The 19264-nt window shown below is 39.2% G+C and overlaps 1 protein-coding gene across 1 annotated transcript in view; it reads right to left on the bottom strand.

Annotated features, from left to right (window-relative positions):
* The window catches only part of POU6F2 (POU class 6 homeobox 2), a 492070-nt gene that overhangs the window by 247394 nt on the left and 225412 nt on the right, over nt 1-19264 (bottom strand). Inside the window, exon 4 of the mRNA XM_055293368.2 lies at nt 18090-18318. Coding sequence (XP_055149343.1) covers nt 18090-18318 — 229 coding nt within the window. The remainder of the gene's footprint in view (nt 1-18089; nt 18319-19264) is intronic.

Here is a 19264-nt window from a genome sequence, read left to right on the forward strand (position 1 = left end):
CATTGAGAATTCTTCAGAAATATTCAGACAGAAAAGGGAACATGCTTTGAAATCCAGGTTTCCCTTTGGTAGGGGATGAAGAAATCCAACCCCAGTACATTGAGAATTTTTCAGAAATACTCAGACAGAAAAGGTAATCTTGTGCTTTTGTTATGAGAATTCAACATAGCCCGATTAAAACAACTTCAAGTTAGGCGAAAGGTGCGCAGTTAGGAACCAAAAAAAAAATATATTATAAAACAGCCCTCTTTTCGAGTTTTAGCTCCTTAATTAAAGGTTTATTATTTTACACTTGAACCCGGGAGGCAGAGGTTGCAGTGAGCCAAGATGGCACCACTGCACTCCAGCCTGGGTGACAGAGTGAGACCCTGTCTCAAAAAACAGAAAGTTTATTATTTTAATGCTATTTTGAATTAAACAGATGTTTATGTTTGATAACATTCCTGATTTCTCCCAAAAGCCTATGAAATTCAAAGTGGTTTGAGGTTTTTGTTTTTTAATACATTCATAAATCGTATTTCTATGTGAACACAATATTGAAATATTTCAGGTGAGAAGTGGTTGGAGTTCTTCTTAAAATACAGTTCGCAGCTGGCTGCAAATCAGTAAATCACATGGTCATACGATATTCTGGAACATTCAGGAGGGAAGCACTGACAAGGCTGTCCCAGGTTTCAGAGAGAAACTTTCACTTACAGACTCAGTCACATCTGCTGAGGGGCCCTCCAGAATTCTGGAAAAGCTGTGGTGGGAAATAGGCATGTCTTTTTTTTGTGCCCGCTGTGTGAATGAATGTGCTGTCAGTCACTACAGACATTCACGAGGCTGATCAACTGGTGTGAGGCATTTTTTCTTTCTTCTAGTAACAGTGATTGTTTTTGCTTTTTTTTGGTCTGTATTTCATAATATTATCACCCTTGTGACCAACAAATAAATTTTCAAGTTTGCTAACTGGCATAAGGTAAAGCAGTCACTGGCGGTTCTAAGGTGTGTTGGGGGAGTGGAACCCCTGAACATGGACCCACTGAATTCTCAGTAGCATTCTGCTCCAACTGCCTCATCTTCATTTCCAAAGACTTGGAGAATTTAGCTAAGAAGACATAACTGCCCAAGACATAACCTGGGGAGAAATGCTAGAGCAGTTTGGGGTTTCAATAGCTATATTTCCTCTTTTTTTTTTTTTAAGTGAAGAAATGCAATAGCATTAATGATTTGAAATGCAAATATTCTCACAGCCAGGCTTTCACAGTTGGAAAAGTACTACCTAGGAAACACACAACTTTCTGGCTGGAAGTTGGCCAAAAAATTAATGCTATTTTATGACCCATTCATTAATCTCCTGAAAAAGTGTGCAATATCATTTTATGAGCACCAATGACTTTATGATTTTGAGGGGCTTTTGTACACTGATTCTTTTCTTTTGAGGTGACCTGGCTACCTTACCCTGAATTCTATTTGTGGCTAGAGTATGGGGCAGACTGTACAGATGATATAAATGTCAAAAGCTTGCTGGTGAAGTGCACCTCTACTAACTGCATATCACACTTGACTTAAACAAAATCATCTATTGCATGTGAAAACTCTGAACACAAAATACACCAAAAATGTCTAATAAATATATAGGATTGGATAGAAGTGCTCAAGTAGAGAACCAACTTAATTTTGTTACTATAACTTGAAGGCTTTAACTACAAAAATTAAGGCTAGAGTAAAACAAGAGCTAGAATAGAAAATTTACTAGAAAAGTAAGTATTATACTTCAAACTGATGAGAGAGTAGCTCCCACTAGGCTAAAGCATGAATACAGCAGACATGTTCTTGACATTCAAAGCAGAAAATAAGGCAATACTCTGGCATGGAAGAAATTCTTGTGATTCAGGAAGGGATTTAGATAGCTCTCAAAGGTAGGGAAGATTTCAAGGTTGGGGAAAAATACTACAAAGAAAAACAGGATGATTGTTTAGGTCCTCTGTCGAATTCCAACAGTCAGGATTTTACTGAGCAAGTCACAACTTGAAAATCTTTAAGGAAAATTTTCCTCCAGTCTCTAGGTATTTTATTTTTTGTCCAGTGTAGCCTTTAACTGTATTGGAGTTCAACAGAAAAAAAGGATTTGCGTTGCAAGAATTTCTTTCATGGTAAAAAGAAATGTTCTTTCATGTGAGTATCCACCTGCATATATAACACAGTCGTATATACCTAAAGTGTAAATCCAACTGCAATTATATAAATACCGTAATGATGATATTTACAAGTTGAAGGGCACAAAGCAGAAGTAACACAACTTCTGAAGCGTGCCTTCTCCTTAGGTTATTTTAATATTTGATATCATACTTGAATGTGATTAAGCCATATTAGGAGAAGTCAGTAAGTAACTGTTCTCTCAAAAATGCTCCTTCAACCATAATGAGATATCACTTCACACCCAACAGGATAGCTACTATGAAACAAAACAAAACAAGAAGCTTCCAAAACAAACCAAAAAACCTCAGAAAATTGTTAAGTGTTGTTAAGGATGTGGAGAAACTGGCACCCTTGTGCACTGTTGGTGGGAATGTAAAATGGCACAGCTGCTATGGAAAATAGTATGGCAACTCGTCAAATGATTAGATGTAGAATTACCGTATGATCTAGCATTCCTCTTCTGGGTATATACCCCAAACAACTGAAAGCTGATACAAATAGATACTTGTACACCCATGATTGTAGCAGCATCATCCACAATAGTCAAATAGTGGAAACAACACAAGTGTCCATCCACAGATGAGTAACTATACATACAAGTGAATATTATTTAGTCTTTAAAAAGAAAACAATCTGACACATGCTACAACATGAGTGAACCTTGAAAACATTATGCTAAGCAAAACAAGCCAGTTACAAAAGGATGAATACTATATGATTCCACTTCTATGAGGTACCCAGAGTGGTCGAATTCATTGAGACAGAAAGTAGAATGGTGGTTGCCAGGGACTGGGGGAGGGGGATGGGGGGTTGTGTTTTAACAGGTACAGAGTTTCAGCTGGGGAGGATGAAAAAGTTCTAGAGAGATGGATGGTGATGATGATTGCACAGAAATGTGAATGTACTTGGTGCCACAGAACTGTATACTTAAAAATGGTTAAGATGATAAATTTTATGTTAGGTATATTTTACTCCAATTTTGCCATGAAAAGTCTCTTCTCTTCCTTTTGTCAACTTCTCTAACTAGATCAGACTGAATAATGGATCCTTACCAGATAGATAACTCCTAAAATTTTCAAGCATTCAATTGTATTTGGCAGTTCGTTTAATTTTTTTTCTGGAACTTTCAGAAATCTGCAAATACCCTTTGTGGGATTATTGGAAGCTTTTAGCAAAAGCAAGCAACAGGCCCCTTGCAAATATGTCTGATGTTGTGGTCAAGCATTCCCTCTGAAACATTCTTTAGTGACAGACAGCATTGCCTATGGTTCTTTTTAAACAAACCAAATTCTGTGTGGATGCCTAAGCTTTTATTCAGCTAACTTTTGGTGGTGAAAATAAATAACTAACAGAGACTGCAAACGAATTAAGACATTTTTTTAATCCCAGAAAAAAATATAGCTTATTTGTTAATTTATTAAGGATATGGAAGTATAATTCTTAAGGAGCATTTTTAAATGTTTTAATGTTTTTTATTTTAAAATATTTAAAACATAAAGACAACTACAGTGAATAACACACAGAGGGCCTGTGTACTCATCACACTGTTCTCACAAATTCTAACATTTTGTCCTTCTTGCTTCATATTGTGTTTTTAAAAAATATTACAAATACAGTTGAAGCACACAATTTCTCTATATTTCACAGTAAAAAGTGTACTAATTTTTAAAAAGACAAGATCATTTTTGGGCAAGGTGCGATGGCTCATGCTTGTAATCCCAGCACTTTGGAAGGCTGAGATGAGTGGATCACTTGAGGTTAGGAGTTTGAGACCAGCCTGGCCAACATGGTGAAACACCGGTCTCTACTAAAAATACAAAAATTAGGTGTGGTGGCACACATGAATAATCCTAGCTACTGGGGAGTCTGAGGCAGGAGAATTGCTTGAACCCAGGAAGTGGAGGTTGCAGTGAGCTGAGATCATGCCACCGCACTCCAGTCTGGAGGACAGAGCAAGACACTGTCTCAAAAAAAAAGAGAGAGAGAGAGAGAAGTTTAGATTCTGATCAATGGAAACTGCTCATAAAACTGCATCCCAAGTAGTTCCTATACTATAAGCAGAGAGCCTACAAAATGTGTTGTCTCTAATTTGTGTTACCAAAGTGGATCCTTTGTGATTTTCTGCTTGAAGGTCCACAATTTACATGTACACTATTATTTTTATTTTTAATGAGCATAGCTTTTAACCAGCACCATATGTATAGGCAGATCCTCCAGGCCTGTGTTGCCCAAGAGAAACATAATGTAAGCTACAGCTGTGAGCCACCCATGCAATTTAAAATTTTCTGGTGTTCATATCTTAAAAAATTTTTTAAAAAGCTGAAATTAATTTTAATAAGATGTTGTATTTAACTCAATATATCCAAAATATCATTTCAACACATTATCAACATATAAATAATCATGAGATATTTTGCATTTGTGTGAATTTTACACTTACAGCATATCTCAGTTTCAATTATCCACATTTTAAATGCCCAATAGCCATGTGTGGCTCATGGCTACCATATTGGATTTTGCAGCTCTGAATAACAAAAGTAGCCATCATTCATTGTGCATTTACTAAGTGTCAGGCACCATGCTAGTTATTATGTTCCATACAGTATCACATTTAACTTTTAAAACAACCCTAAATAGTAGACAAGCAAAGCAAATCTCGGAAATCAGAGTGCCTTGTCTAGGCTACATAGCCAGCACGCAGAAGGGCTGGAAGTAAATCTGGTCAGTGTGACTCACAGGCCACTCTATTAACTACCATGATCCATGTTTGCCTGAGTGCAGAGTCTTTGTCCTAACTGATCCTCTCCTGACCATGTAGCTTCTGTATTAACTAAACATCTCAGATCTTATCCTTACCAGGTGCTTGGGTTTTCAGTGGCATAAACGCCTTATCTGGTCCCAGAGATGGTGCCAAGTACACCCCTCTTTTTCCCCCATCTCTTGTCAAGGGGCTGGCAAATGCTTTGACTCAGAATCACTTCACAATGAGACAAGATGTACTAGGGCATCAAGTTGCAAAACAAAGGGAGAGACTGATATAATTTAACTTGGTATGCTACTGCCATCTTAGATTCTTTTGTCTATATCCATTGTTCAGCTATTTGACAAACTCCTACTTCTATTCTCTCCATGAAAGTCTCCCTAGTTGGGGAAGTGGCACACCTTTCATGGTTTCATAATAAACTGGAAGTGAGTAACAGAACCAAATCAAAGGAAATAAAACTCCAGTCGCGGCTGCTGCTGGGGTTGCCTTCTGAATGTGGCTTATACAATATTTCATCTGTGCTGACACCTTTCACTCTCAATTATTTGGCTGCTGTCAAAACAAATCAATCAAATTATAGCACTGTGTCTTCATGTTACCATTCTATTGCAAGTTAGCAGCATTAACTTTGAAATATATGGAAGTATAAATTTTATCTCTATTATTTATTTAATGCAACTTTCTCCCATGTGAGTTATTTTCCAAACACAGAAAACTCAAATTATCTTATGTCAAATGTTGAAAACATATATATATATACATATATATATATGTTCTGCTAAGAATTTCTAAAATAACGCCACACAAGGGTACGGAGATGCATAAAAATGTGTTAATGGACCTGTATATTTGTACTTATCCTAATCCAGTGACAAATGACAAACATACTATGTTCTTTTTATTTTTTTAGTTTTGGCTATAAACTTGGTAAGCACAGTTGGGAGGAGATAACACTAAACCAAACTAAAAGGTTAACATGGAGCCAAGTATTTTTCAGAGATTACGTTTGCTTACAATATTAATAAAATATAATGTTCAAGGTAAATTGTTTCAGAAAATTAAAACTGTTATTTAAACCACAGTTTTTACAAGCACAAATATCCTTCCCTACAGCACCAGATCTAAACATAATGGTGCCATTTCCACTGCCCTACATGAGGATAGCAGGCATGACCCAAAGGTTCTTTAAAAAGAAGAAAGGAAGGGAAAAAAGGACTCAAACATTTTCATTTTGAGATTTTAAGGCTACAACTACGTTTTTTAAATAATAGATTTAATTCAATTGAGTTACTTTTCAGCAAAAGAACAAACACTGTTGAAACTTTTATGTAGACGCTCTTAAAATAGCTTCTTTATACATGGAAACCTGGCAAATCCTTAGAAGATTAAAAAGCAAACTGACATACTTTTTTGGGGGGCTCCTTCTTGTTGCATTCCGGCTAAATAAGGGGTAAGCAACAATCAAAAACACCCACATTAATGCAGAGATTATGTCCATGAAAGAGAATTCAAACACAAGAGATATCTACAGGAGCCCCACATAACCTGGTGTACAACGATTAGACAAGTTGAGAATGCTTCCTTAGCCTCTATTGTGCCTGTCCCTTCCTCTTCCAGGGCTTGAAGAGTGGTGCTCCTTCCCTAACCTCTTCTCCCCCAGAAAGCTCTTCCCTCCCTAGCTTCAGTCATGGTTTCTGCAGTCACTGGTTTTCTCCAGTACAAATCCTTTTCTGAGTTCTGGATGTAGGTATTACTAACTGGCTAGTGGTATCTCCATCTCAGTATTCTACAGGAAATTTGAATGAATCATGGTCAGCTTAAAAGTAGGGATCTCCTCTCTCTTTCCTCTTATCCCTCTACATTTAACCCATCACCAAGTCTTATCAAACCCACCTTGTTAATGCCTCCTAAATCAGTCCCCTGCTCTCCATCATTGCCACCAGGACCTCTTCTACCTGGATTCCTGCAACAGTTTCCTAACTAGACTGGAGTGCCTACTATAGTGCCTGGCAAATAGCAGATGCTTAGTAAGTATTTGTGAAATCGATCAACCAATCTTTGGGCACAATTCATAGAAGGAAATGAGGTTTAGCTTTTCCCCAGAGGGAGCTCAGAAATAATAGCTGTGACCTCTCACTAGGAATCTACCCTGCAAGAATTACACACGTTAAGAAAAGATACAGTTTTCCTGGAGAGCATTAGCTCTCCATTATCTAAACAGTGGGCCAAGAATAATGGGAACTGTCTACCATTTTCTTATTTTCAATAAACCCCCACTGTCTGTCCCCACACTTCCCTCAGATGGAGAAATTCTCTGAATTTTGGTTCCAGAAGAGAAGTGAGCAAGTAAACCCACTTCCCTTCCATTCATGGTAATGGAGTGAGATTGTGAATTTCAAACACGGTCTTTTCCTTTTTTAGGCATCAGTGACATTCTAGTGGCAGCCATCTTGGAAAAGAGCTACTCACTTTTGCCAACTCTGATGGCTGGCTTGGAATCTAATCCAGTTTGCACATCCTAGTGTAGAATCATTGCTAGATGCCATCAGAAGCCCTGATTTACAGCCTTATTATGTGCAAACTGGGGATCACATTACTTTCCTGCCTTTTGCTTTGAAAATAAATGCTTTGGCTTTGCTTTGACATTTATGTGGCAGCTGGAAACCATTATCCTTTGACAATGCTTTATTCCATTGACAGTATCTCTTAAATACACAGTATACTAGTCATACTCCTCATTCATGTGTTTCCAGTTTAATCCATGCCCCAGTGCCTCAGTGACACCCGCTTCAAGGATAATGTACTACAGAACAGGCTCTCCAGGTATTTTAAATAAAAAGTCTAAAGCCTCAGAGATACAGAGGTTTGAAAAACTGCCAAAGTAAGACACATTGCAACTACTTTTCATAACTTCTTTATGGTGGATTTCTATTATTGTATGGCGTGTCTTGTGGAGCTCTTCTGAATAACACTGTGAATATGAATTTATGCACTAGGTATTTTTACTATTGAGCTTTGTGACAGCAAGCCACGTATCATTGCATACTAAGAACCAAAGTCCTTTCTTCTCATTTCTGTGGCAGGTATTGCATGGCCCTTTTCTGTGAGTGGTAACGGATCTCTGCTCTCACATTCATGGTGCAAGCAGGGATGCAACTTTCTGAGTGTGGTCATAACTAGAATAGCACAAAATTAAATCACAAGAAAAAGTGGTGCATCTGGCCACCTACTTGTCTTCCTCAAGAATGGTACCAGAAGGTTTAGCACATATTTCCATCCCCGCCCACCCACTCCCTGCCAGCAATTTCTCCTTCGATCAACAAAATCAAGCACATTTAAAGACAATTTTATTAATATTAAATACTGTTCATACATAATGAATGCATAGAATTGCTTTGTGGTTGTATTGTTTTTAATCTGAGAATTAATGCACTTTGTGTTAAGAGCTGCTTTTTTAAAGAAGGTGGTTAGAAGGTCAAGACAGCAGACCCATAAACCTAACCTTGGCAATGCTAGTAATTATGTTGTGGATATGGCCTTCCACCTTAATGAATAGAAAGTATTCGGATTTCAAAATAAAAAGTATTAATATAAGAATTTCTCATTGTCTGGAACCTACCAGTAATACTTTGTTATATACAGTATTTATCTTTTATCATTTCCTCCCTCTCTCTGTGGGTGTGTGTGTGGGTGGGGAGGGGGCTTCCTTTAAACAATTGGGATCAAATTACAGGCATTTGGAATCTTGATTATTTTACTGTTAGCTTCTGTATCTGAGAAATTGAGCAAACAACACTGTTTAATGGGGAAACTGAGTCTCCCATTTCCATAAAGATTTTCCTAGTTTCAATTTCATTGGAAGTTTTGTATTTAAACTTTTTTTATGTTTTAAAGAAAGTTGGTATTTTGTGAAGCCCTAGAGCATTCACTTACATTTTCTTTTTTTGGGGAAAAACTGAAACATATTTTGCATACCATAAAATTCCCCCTTTTTGTACAAATTTGACAAACACAAATAGTGAACCATCACCACGATCTAGATAGAGAACAGCTGCATCAGGCCCCAAATTCCCTTGTACTCCTTTAAATCCACCTGTCCCCCACTTCAGCAACCACTGATCTGCTTGTCATCCCTCTACTTTTGCCTCGTCCTGAATGTTACATTAATGAATTCATTCTTTCATATGCCCTAATTTGCTATTTTAAACAGTCTCCAATTGGCCCATATATTCGTTACCCATTTTTACATTTATCATTTGAATTCTATGGTTAGAAATTGTTAATATGTGTGTTCTGAAAAACCACATGAATAGACCATGTGATCTAATGGGTTCACCTAATAGAATTCTAGAATCTCAGTGTTGGAATCACCTAAGTCAAACACTTCTGTAGTGTATTGTTAATGCAATGACTGTTGGACACAGCGCCTTGTCATATAGTTTCCAATTTTGTGCTCCTCCTCTCTTCCTTTAGGGTTATTTATTTTCCTCCTCCACACCACTGGCAGCTGGCTTGACCAGGTGACTTGTCTGGCTGACAGCACGTGAGTGGAAGTGATGTGAGCAGCTCTTGAGCTGAAGCTTTAAGAGCCACTGTAGTTCTGGCATTCCCTGCTCCCTTTGTAATGAAAAAAACATATCCCAGACAGGGGCTGCTTCTTCTGCCTGGATCCTAGAAGGTGGAGGATGTGCAGCAGAGTCACTGCACACCTATGACCCATATGTAATATGAAATCAACAAAGAAACACACCTTCCTGTTGGAGATTTTGAGATTTTGTGCTTAGCATTTAGGACTTCTCCCTGGGACACTCTTTCTTCAGATACTGGCCAGCTTAATCCCTCTTGTCCATTGGGTTTCTGTGCAGTGTAGAGACCACGACTTATGACCTTGCATAAAATGCATCACATCCCCATCCCTGCCATGCTTCCCCAGCTCCATCTGCTTCACTCCCCCAGTAGCATATATGTGCATTAAGGAACTCTTTGTTTACTGCTATGTCCTAAGTCCAGATCACGACCTCTAATGCTTTGAAAGTTCAGTAAGTATTCGTTGAACAAATGAATAAATGTTGCCTTAATAGAAAAACAAAAATAAATAGGTCTGTTTCTTATCAAACTGGTGTGGTCTTTTACTGTCAGATAATTAAAACCATATAACTCGATACATAGTTCTGATTTGTCTTCTAGTTCTGAAACTTACTCTAGGTTTTTTCTTTTTCTATTAAAAAGATTTTGCTCTTTCTTGCCTCTTGTATTTATTTATTTATTTGTTTATTTTTGAGATGGAGTCTCACTCTGTTGCCCAGGCTGGAGTCCAGTGGCGTGATCTCAGCTCACTGCAACTTCCACCTCCCAGGTACAAGCGATTCTCATGCCTCAGCCTCCTGAATAGCTGGGACTATAGGTGCCCACCACAAAGTCCGGCTAAATTTTGTATTTTTAGTAGAGATGGGGTTTCGGCATGTTGGCCAGGCTGGTCGTGAACTTGTGACCTCAGGTAATTGGCCTGCCTTAGCCTCCCAAAGTGCTGGCATTACAGGCATGAGCCACCACTTTTGGCCTCTTTCTTGCTTCTTACATTACAAGCTGCTTCATATTCTTGAGCTTACCCAGGCATAAGTAAGTAAATGCAAACATATATCCATGAAAAATTACAGCACAACTGCATTGTTTTTAAGTACGTTCATCTCTAACATTTCAGGCTCTATGATGGCCACGCTCACACACAGGCAAGGCATACAAGGTCCTCAGTATCGCCTTCTTCCCGCTCCTGTAGTCTGATTTCTTGCAACCTTGGATTCCCAATTTTCATTGAACAGACAGAGCTATTGATAGAACCTGTAGACTCTGGTTTCCTCTTGCCTTCTTCTCTACACTGAATGCTCTCTTTACTTCTCTTTACTGGACTCTTAGTCTTTAAAATTCACTCATTCACACTTGAGCACCTTTTACAAGTAAGCCAGGTACTTTCTCTGTTCTTGGGCCACTTTATTGAATCAAATAAAGATGCCTGTCACAGGGCTTCCATTCTAGGCGCAGAGTCAGACATAAATGATGCACATTAGCAATACATCATACACAGAGATTCTCCTCTACAGCAGCAGGCCCAAGGATCACAATGCTGCTGACCCTGCCCTCGATGGCTACAGTAGGCATCACCCAAAATGCTCAAAAAGGCCAAATAAAGAAAAACAAACATTTTTGAGATTTTGTAAAAGGTCCTAAGTGTTAGGGAAAAAGAAAACGCAGAAAGCAAGTCAGGGAGACAGGAGCGCTGGGGCAGGGGAGGAGGAGGAAGGAAGGCTTGACGCTTTCTGGGTGGGAACAGAGTGCTTCAGGCAGAGGCAACAGCCTGTGCAAAAGGCCCTGGGCTAGGAGTACATGCAAAGAACACCATGGAGGCCAGAGTGCCCTCACATCAAAGCTGATTTAATTGAAAGAGAGGGGTGCAGGGAACAAGAAAGCAAAATAAATTAGATTCAAGATGTCTGTCTTGGAAAAAACTTTGGCACAGGGAACTGACTGGAAGCAGAAAGAAAAGAAGCATTCCCTTTTCTAAGGGACTGCATTTTCAAAGGAGCTACACATCGCTATCTGTGGGAAACATCAAGCAGCCCGTTAGACCTCCAGCTTCTATAAGCTATACATGGACTGAGAAACTCCCTGAAGAAAGGTATATTCCTCAACTTCCTCATCAGATGTGGCCAAGGAAGATAATGGACAGGAAAGAATCTCCCAGGGGTGTGGCCAAGGGCCAAGGAGAACAGTGGCCTACAGACACCCAACAAGTGGCCTAGAGACACCCAATCAAGGAACCTCCATGATGTCTGCCCACTGGGATGTTGGAATGGTCATAGATAAGCAAAATATGGCATATTTTTATGATGAAACACTGCTTGGAAATTAACAGAAAGGAACTACTATACTGTTGTATACACAACAACATGGATGAATCTCAAAAACATTATGCCAAATGAGAAAAGCCAGACACAAAAGAATATACATAATATGAATCCATTTATGTGAAGTTCTAGAACAGGAAAAAAAACAGATTACCTGGTTGGATGGAGGGACTGACTGCAAAGGGACACAGAGGAATCTTTTAGAGATAATTAAATGTTTTCTGTATTGATGGAGGCTGCATGGGTGGATGCAATTATCAAAACTCATTGAACTAAGCAAGTAAGGTCCATGCATTTTCTTATATGTAAAGGATACCTCAGTGAAAACAACAACAACACAAACAAAACGGAATATAATGTAACTTGCACATGAAATCCCTAATCCCCAAACTATTTCCAGGTACTTCAGCATCCACAGGCTTTAATTTGGGGAGTCAGAGAAAACCAGGGCAGGTTTCCTGCTAGAGCGAAGGGAAGAAATACCATCCTTGGCCTTGATTTTTCAACTGGCCTTGAACCTAATTGCTTTTCCATGTTCAGGTTTAGCAGCACTTTTTAATGTATTTTTGGTCATTAATTTAAATGTTATGCTTGACTTAACTGGAATGTTCACACTTTGACATAAATCTCCTATGTAGCACATTTATATTCTCCATTTATGTTGCCTACAGTGATTAGTAGGTCATTCTGGCCTGTGCTGTGAGAACAAGTCACTAACCTGAACCATTTGTCCCAGAAGTAGACTCAGCTCTACTGTCCCATTAACTCTTTTGCTGCCTGTTGTCACTCACGTCGAGGCTGTATATATCTTCATTTCCTGCCTATGTTTCAAAAAAGCAAAAGATCCAACACATTTGCATGAGCTCCATAAAGGGGATTTTACTTTGCTACATCAACTAACAACCTCTGTTTTTACCCTAGGACTGCACATCTTTAGTACAGCTATCTGTGTTCCAAAGTAATAAGTAAAAGGGAAGACACTGACTTTTCAAGGAGCTTATGGAGTATGTGACAGAGCAAGCTTAGTTATCATCTTTCTTTGCAGTTTATGGCTATTATTCATCTTATTTCACAGGTGTGCGCTTGCTTACAATCATCAGAGGCCAAAGCCCAATAAACATGGGATGAAGGACGCAGGGATGGAGAGACCCAGTGTAGCTGATGATGGATGGTACTTGGAAGGGGAAAGGGGCACTCGAGGCAAGGTAGGAGAGGGCACAGAACTCACCTATTTCACCTAAGGACACAGGGCTTTGAGGAATAGGTCATTTTTAGATCTTATCTGAATGCTCTGAGTAGAGCATTTCTGAATCCCACCCAGAGCTTCCAAGGACTTCGTTCAAAACAGTCAGAACCTAAACCTCACCACTAGCATCTCCTGAACTCAGAATTTGTCTCAGTCCTTGCTCATAGAAGGCCCTACTGGCTTTTACTGTTCCCAAGAGAAAGGCCAATGTCCAGCCTGCCTTACCTGCCACCCCTTCTGCTGATGAGAGAGGCTCAGTTTGTTTCTTAAGCTCGCTTGTCCATGTCCCATACCACATCATTCTGGCTTCCCACTTCCCACCGACATCATAGCTGAGAGGACAGAAATGAACGTCTCAATCTGGGGGCAGTCAATCTCCAGTCTGGCCAGTGACACGAGATAGCTTAAATTAAAAGGCTCAGCCTCATGGTAATTTCTCTCTTGGATAGTCAGAATTTTAGACAGACATGGAGATAAGGATAAAGATAAAGATGATGGAGATAGAGAAAAATGGAGAGTTCCTGACAGGTACTTGAATTGGAAAGATGCCTGACCTTAGAGGAGACAAAATGGTACATGAATGAACTGGAATTATGGTTCAGCCAAAAGCCAACCAATGCAGTAGAGAAACGTCCTGGAGGGAGCAGGAGAAGACAGGGAGATGGGTCATTAGTCATTCTGGGTGTGGGGATTAGATGTCTGCCTCCTGCAGAGGAGAGGATGATACGGCCTGCAGCCTCATGGTTTGCTGGGTGCTCTAATGCCCAAATTTCATTCCAGGTTCCAGTGAGGCTGGGTTACAGGACTGTTCCTAGGATCCTGCAAGATGTCTAACTCCTTACAACTGTGTATCTTCTTAAAATAAGAACTCATCACTGATGAGACAGGAATCAATCTCTTTCTTGCTGGGAAGCATCTGAGAGAAAGAGAAAACAATTCCCAGGCCACGCATACAGGTTTTCTGCTGAGTTATAAGGTCTTTTTATCAGCAAAGAAAGACTTTCATTGGATAAAATCTCAGAGCAAGGACTTCAAGAGGGCTTCCATTATGTAAGAGAATTTCCCTTGGTCTTGAGGATACGAAAGTCCTAACAGAAGCAAAAACGTTCCCACACATTATTCCTTTCTGTCATTCTCATCTGGAGGCCTGGGGTGGTGAGTGAGAGCGGGAGCATTAATGAGGACATTCACTGCCTTCATGTGGGTCATCCATTATCATAAGAATCTCTGATTCTGGCTGCTGGTGATACTGGGGGATGCCATGGACTGGATGTTTGTTCCTTCCACTCCAAGAAGTTCTTATGTTGAAATCCTAACCCCCAAGGTGATTGTATCAGCAGGTGGGGCCTCTGGGAGTTGATTAGGTCATAAGAGTGGAGCCCTCATGATGAAATTAGTGCCTTTATAAAAGGAACCCTGAGAGTTCTCTCATACCTTCTGTGGTGGGAGGACACAGTAAAAAGACAGACATCTATGAACCAGGAAGTGGGCCTTCACCAGAACAGAATCTGCCTGTGCCTTGATCCTGGACTTCCCAGGCTGCAGCACTGTGAGGAATACAATCTGTTGTTTATAAATCACCCTACCTATGGTTTTTATGTTATAGCAGCCCAAACAGACTAAGGCAGGGAGATGCCTAATGAACTTTGAATAATCTCCCTAGATCAGCATTTCTTAAACTTTAATGTGCATGGGGATTATCTGGGGATCTTTTAAAAATGCAGATTCTGTTCAGAGGCTCTCGGGTATCTTGGGTAGAGCCTGAGATCCTGTATTTCTAGCAAGCTCCCAGGAGACATTGATGCCGCTGGTCTGGGGACCATGTTTTAAGAGGAGATTGTGATATGACCCCCGCTGTCAGAGTAGAGAAGAGCTGCTCTCAGTGTAACAGCATGTCACGAGTGCTCATTAAAATACATGTGTAAATCATGGCCTCCGAGGCTCTGAGAGCTATTCCGTGTGACTTGATAGGGGATGTAAATGAACACGCTCTCAATCACTTCAGTAAAAAGGAAAATATTTGAAATCTTATCCCTGAATTCCAAACCATTAAGAGACTGATGTCAGCAACTTTTTTTTCCTTTCATCCTAGCAAATTTGTGGCTTTTGAGCTAGAAGAATAGACAGGCTGGAGGGCTGGGTAGGAAGGCTGGAGATAATTCCAGTTGGCCGAACTGTTTCATGAATAAAAGCTTAACACTTCACAATGAGGAAAAGGGAACTATTCATGACCAAGCATGTTACATGGTAACAGGCTCTGCTTCAGACTAGGTGTGCAGACTAAGTATGCAACCTCCCCCTCACAATGACCCACCAAATCTGTTTTATAAAATCACTGGAGAAGTGGGGTGTTTATTATAGATGAGCAGACTTAAGAGTCATTTTTAAAGACTCTGAAAAGCCTTGGGCTGAGGTTGCTGTATTTATTGTACAGGAAAGAGATGGGAGAAAGGAAACAGCCTTCTCCCCTTTCTGTTGACTGTATGAATGCATGTAAGGATTCCTTCTAAGGTACTGATAATCCATTTACAAGACTCTCACCCTTAACTCTCACCTTTGAGACAGGATGAGATTTGAGGTCATCTTGAAAACTAGCTCAATCTCAGAATCCCTGCAGATGACCTTTCAGCCTGTCAGACATTCACTTACCATCCCAAGAGTCCCACTGCTTCTGCAACATAACCTGGAAAGCTCCACAAGCCATTGATTCTGCCTAGGGATTGTTGTCAAAGGCTGTGCAATAGGTCGCCTAAAGGTGGGAAAATCAGCTTTGGGATGGCTGCTGGTGGATTGATTACAATACAACCACTGGCTTTGCCCTTTAGGTGGTGGACATTTATCTTGGGCACTTTCGAGGCATGAGACTTTTCCTGATTACCATCCTTATTGCCCTTGAACTTCTCGTTAGGATGACCACCTCTTTCTGGGTTACCTGAAAAGAATAGAAAATCCCAAGGAAATTGGAAGGTAGAACTTCCCTGGATCCTGACAGTGATTTAGGACTTGGGATTCATTCACAAAGATATTAAAGAAGAAGGCATTGGGGAAGGAGCTTGATGTTAAGCCTAATTAGAAAGCTTTTCCTATAACCAGCTGATTTGCAACTGGGAGGTGTTTTATTCTAATAACCTCATCACCTTCCCTCCAACGTCAGTGAAATTTTAGAGGAAGACAAAGGGGGAAATGTTCACTTGTGCTTGTGTAGCAGACAAGAGCCTGGGCGTCAACTCCAATCCACTTCTGAAGATGATGCTGAGAGGGAAATTGTATCAGAAGCGCCCAGGGATAAGAAAAGCAAGTGCTTTTGTTTCTGCTACTTAATCAGGCTACAAAGCTTGGGATTCCTTTTCTGAAACCAGAGGTGCCTCAAAGAACCAAACTCCAAACTGTAAGCTAATAGTGAACTTTGATATTTACAACAAACAAAAACAAAAGGGAAAATCTTGGTGGAAGAAGTCCACGTTGGACCAATCATTAATTTTGAACTCTTAAAAAAACAGGTACTAATATCTTAAGAATACCAAACCATGATCAAGAAATAACAAGCCTACTTTTTGTTTTAAACTCTGATTTTTGGCATCCATCTTAACCAAGCAGGATTAATTCGTGGCCTAGGAGCTCTTTGAGCTTATGTTTATTTATCATATTCAATATTCCCATAAGCACAAATGTTCCAAATGGAAGGCTGCATTTTGATAATGCCCATTTCTTCATTAAGATTTCATCATCCACCTACATTAAAAAGCCTCTCCCTACACTTTGTTGCTTCGGCTTTCACCTTGTGTATTCTTGCTTTATTTGCTTGATCTTGAGATCTGGCTTCCCAGGCACTCTCAAATTTGAAACAAGCAAAGTTTGTGCATTAGCGTATCCTGGGCATGCATGATTTATGAATGGCAGGTTTCTTGGCACAATTTAATGGTACAAAGAGACTTTGTTTTAAACATTAAAATGGAAGTCAAGAAGTGGCAACAATGGGTGGGGCAGCAGAACACAGAGCACGGAAAGCAGGTTGGGTCAAGAGTTAACAGTTCTTACTTGGTCTGTTTCTTAGTCTTGTGGATTGATTCTCCAATAAATTATATGAAGCCCTAACATTTGACCAACTAAAAAAGTATTTTAAACTGCTATTCTGATAACTTACCCAGATGAGCCCTCGTTTTGCAAAAAATTTAATTGTTAATGTTTATATATATATGAAGAAAACAAACATCTTTGACTAGTCCAAAATAAATTCATTTTCTCTTTAGCAGGCATCCTATTTATATTCAGGTCATTTTCCACCAAAATAATTCTTCCTCTGACAGAATCTTTTGTAAATCAATCTATCAGTCAATGCTATCAAATCTTTTAAAGAAAAGTCAAAACCTTCATAATATCAAGACAACTACCCTCCCTAAGTAAAATTAGAGTCTGACTTGTTATATGTCCCTGTAATATAAAGGGTCAACATACAAGTCTATTTTTCTCATTGCAAAATATGAGCTCAAGTAACACAATTTTTGTTTAATAACTATAACTACAACGTACTTTGTAGAGCAAAATAATCATTAATAAATTATTCCAAACAATATCTTGTATTTGAGATGTTCCAATCACTTCAAACACAAACAAGCAACCTCTAACTTTTCTTTAACCATGGCTAAATTGAAGAATTGGTGAGATGATAACTTAGGTCTTCAAATAACAACACAGGAATTTTACTTTTAAGTTTTTGATATGTCATGCAATGATGACTCATAAGTGCTTCCAGGAGATCTGAAAAGTTTTGATACCAATGTTAGGAAATGAGGATTGATAAAACCAATGGCTTGTGCAAGCTCAGGATTCACAGACTACTGAAAATTTTGCTTCCTACGGAAGCGTTCCATATCATTTAGGGCAGAAGCAACTCTGAACCATATTCACCATTCTTGGCACTTTTTTTTGTCCACTTCAGAGAATACTGGCCAATGGGTAGAGCCTTATGTGGCCCATGGACACTATGGATTACCTTGTAGATTTTGCAATGGCAGAGTCATAATGCCTCCGGCTGCAGCTGCTGCCACCAGCCCTTGGATGTTGGTGAGATTCGCTGTTGGCAGTGTGAGAACCAGTCCTTGCTGGCCTCCTAGCTGTCCCGCCATGTTGAAGGGAATGAGGATTGGCTGGTTGAGGGCTGGGGGGCCTCCCGGCATCACGCCAGCCACAGCAGAAGCTAACTGCTGTGCCGTCAGAAGTGGCTGCAAGGAAACAGATACAGCTAGCTCACTTTCCTGTGGAACCAAGGCATGGGTTTTAAAAACATCTTCCTTCCATTTAAGTAGGGTCAGAAAGTTCCTGAAGAAGTACCAAAAAACATGCTCCATCTCATTAAAAAAAATGATTGGTAGAAAAAAATTTTCAAATTTGCATTTCATTGATTTCTTTGGAAAATTTCATTTGGTTTGGACTTCTGAGGAACTCAAATACCTTTACAAGTAATAACTTACGTTTATATGCTATTCTTCCAATGAATTTCCATTTGATCCTATCTTCATATATTTGAAGCTCTCAGCTAATTTATTCTCTGTTGTTCCAGAAAGAACTCATTGGGATCAGTGGGATTTTTTGATTCAAAAAGAGCAACGAAATACTACTTCTGACTTTTAAATTAACAAAAATAATGCAGAAAATTTACTCAATGCTGGAAAGTCTGTATTGACACCATTATGCAGATCGATGGCTGGGGGACATGTACACTAGCATAATCCTTTTGGAAAGCAATTTAGAAATAGATTATCAAGAGCTGAAAAAATAGTTATCCCCCTTTAACTCAGAATATACTCCTAGGATACAGCTTGAAGATATTATTCAAAAGGAAATAAGATAACTGCATAAAAACATGCATTGTTTCAAAATACATAAATATTGAAAATAGTTTATTACAGTACTAAACTAGATGAAATATTGCATAGTCATTAAAATGGATCATTATGACACCTCTTTAGAAAAATAGAAAATGTTTGTAATATGAGAATACAATAGAAAATAAGCTGGATAACTATTAAGTAAACTTGAATGATTATTGTTAAAATGGTAGAATTATGTATGTACAACGACAAGATCTAAAACTGAATATAAGACATAAAAACATTTGATGTGGATAAAACTTAAAAGCTTTGAAAATAATTGTTTTGTTATTACTCT

Source organism: Symphalangus syndactylus, chromosome 9, assembly GCF_028878055.3.
Source record: "Symphalangus syndactylus isolate Jambi chromosome 9, NHGRI_mSymSyn1-v2.1_pri, whole genome shotgun sequence".
Lineage (NCBI taxonomy): Eukaryota > Metazoa > Chordata > Mammalia > Primates > Hylobatidae > Symphalangus > Symphalangus syndactylus.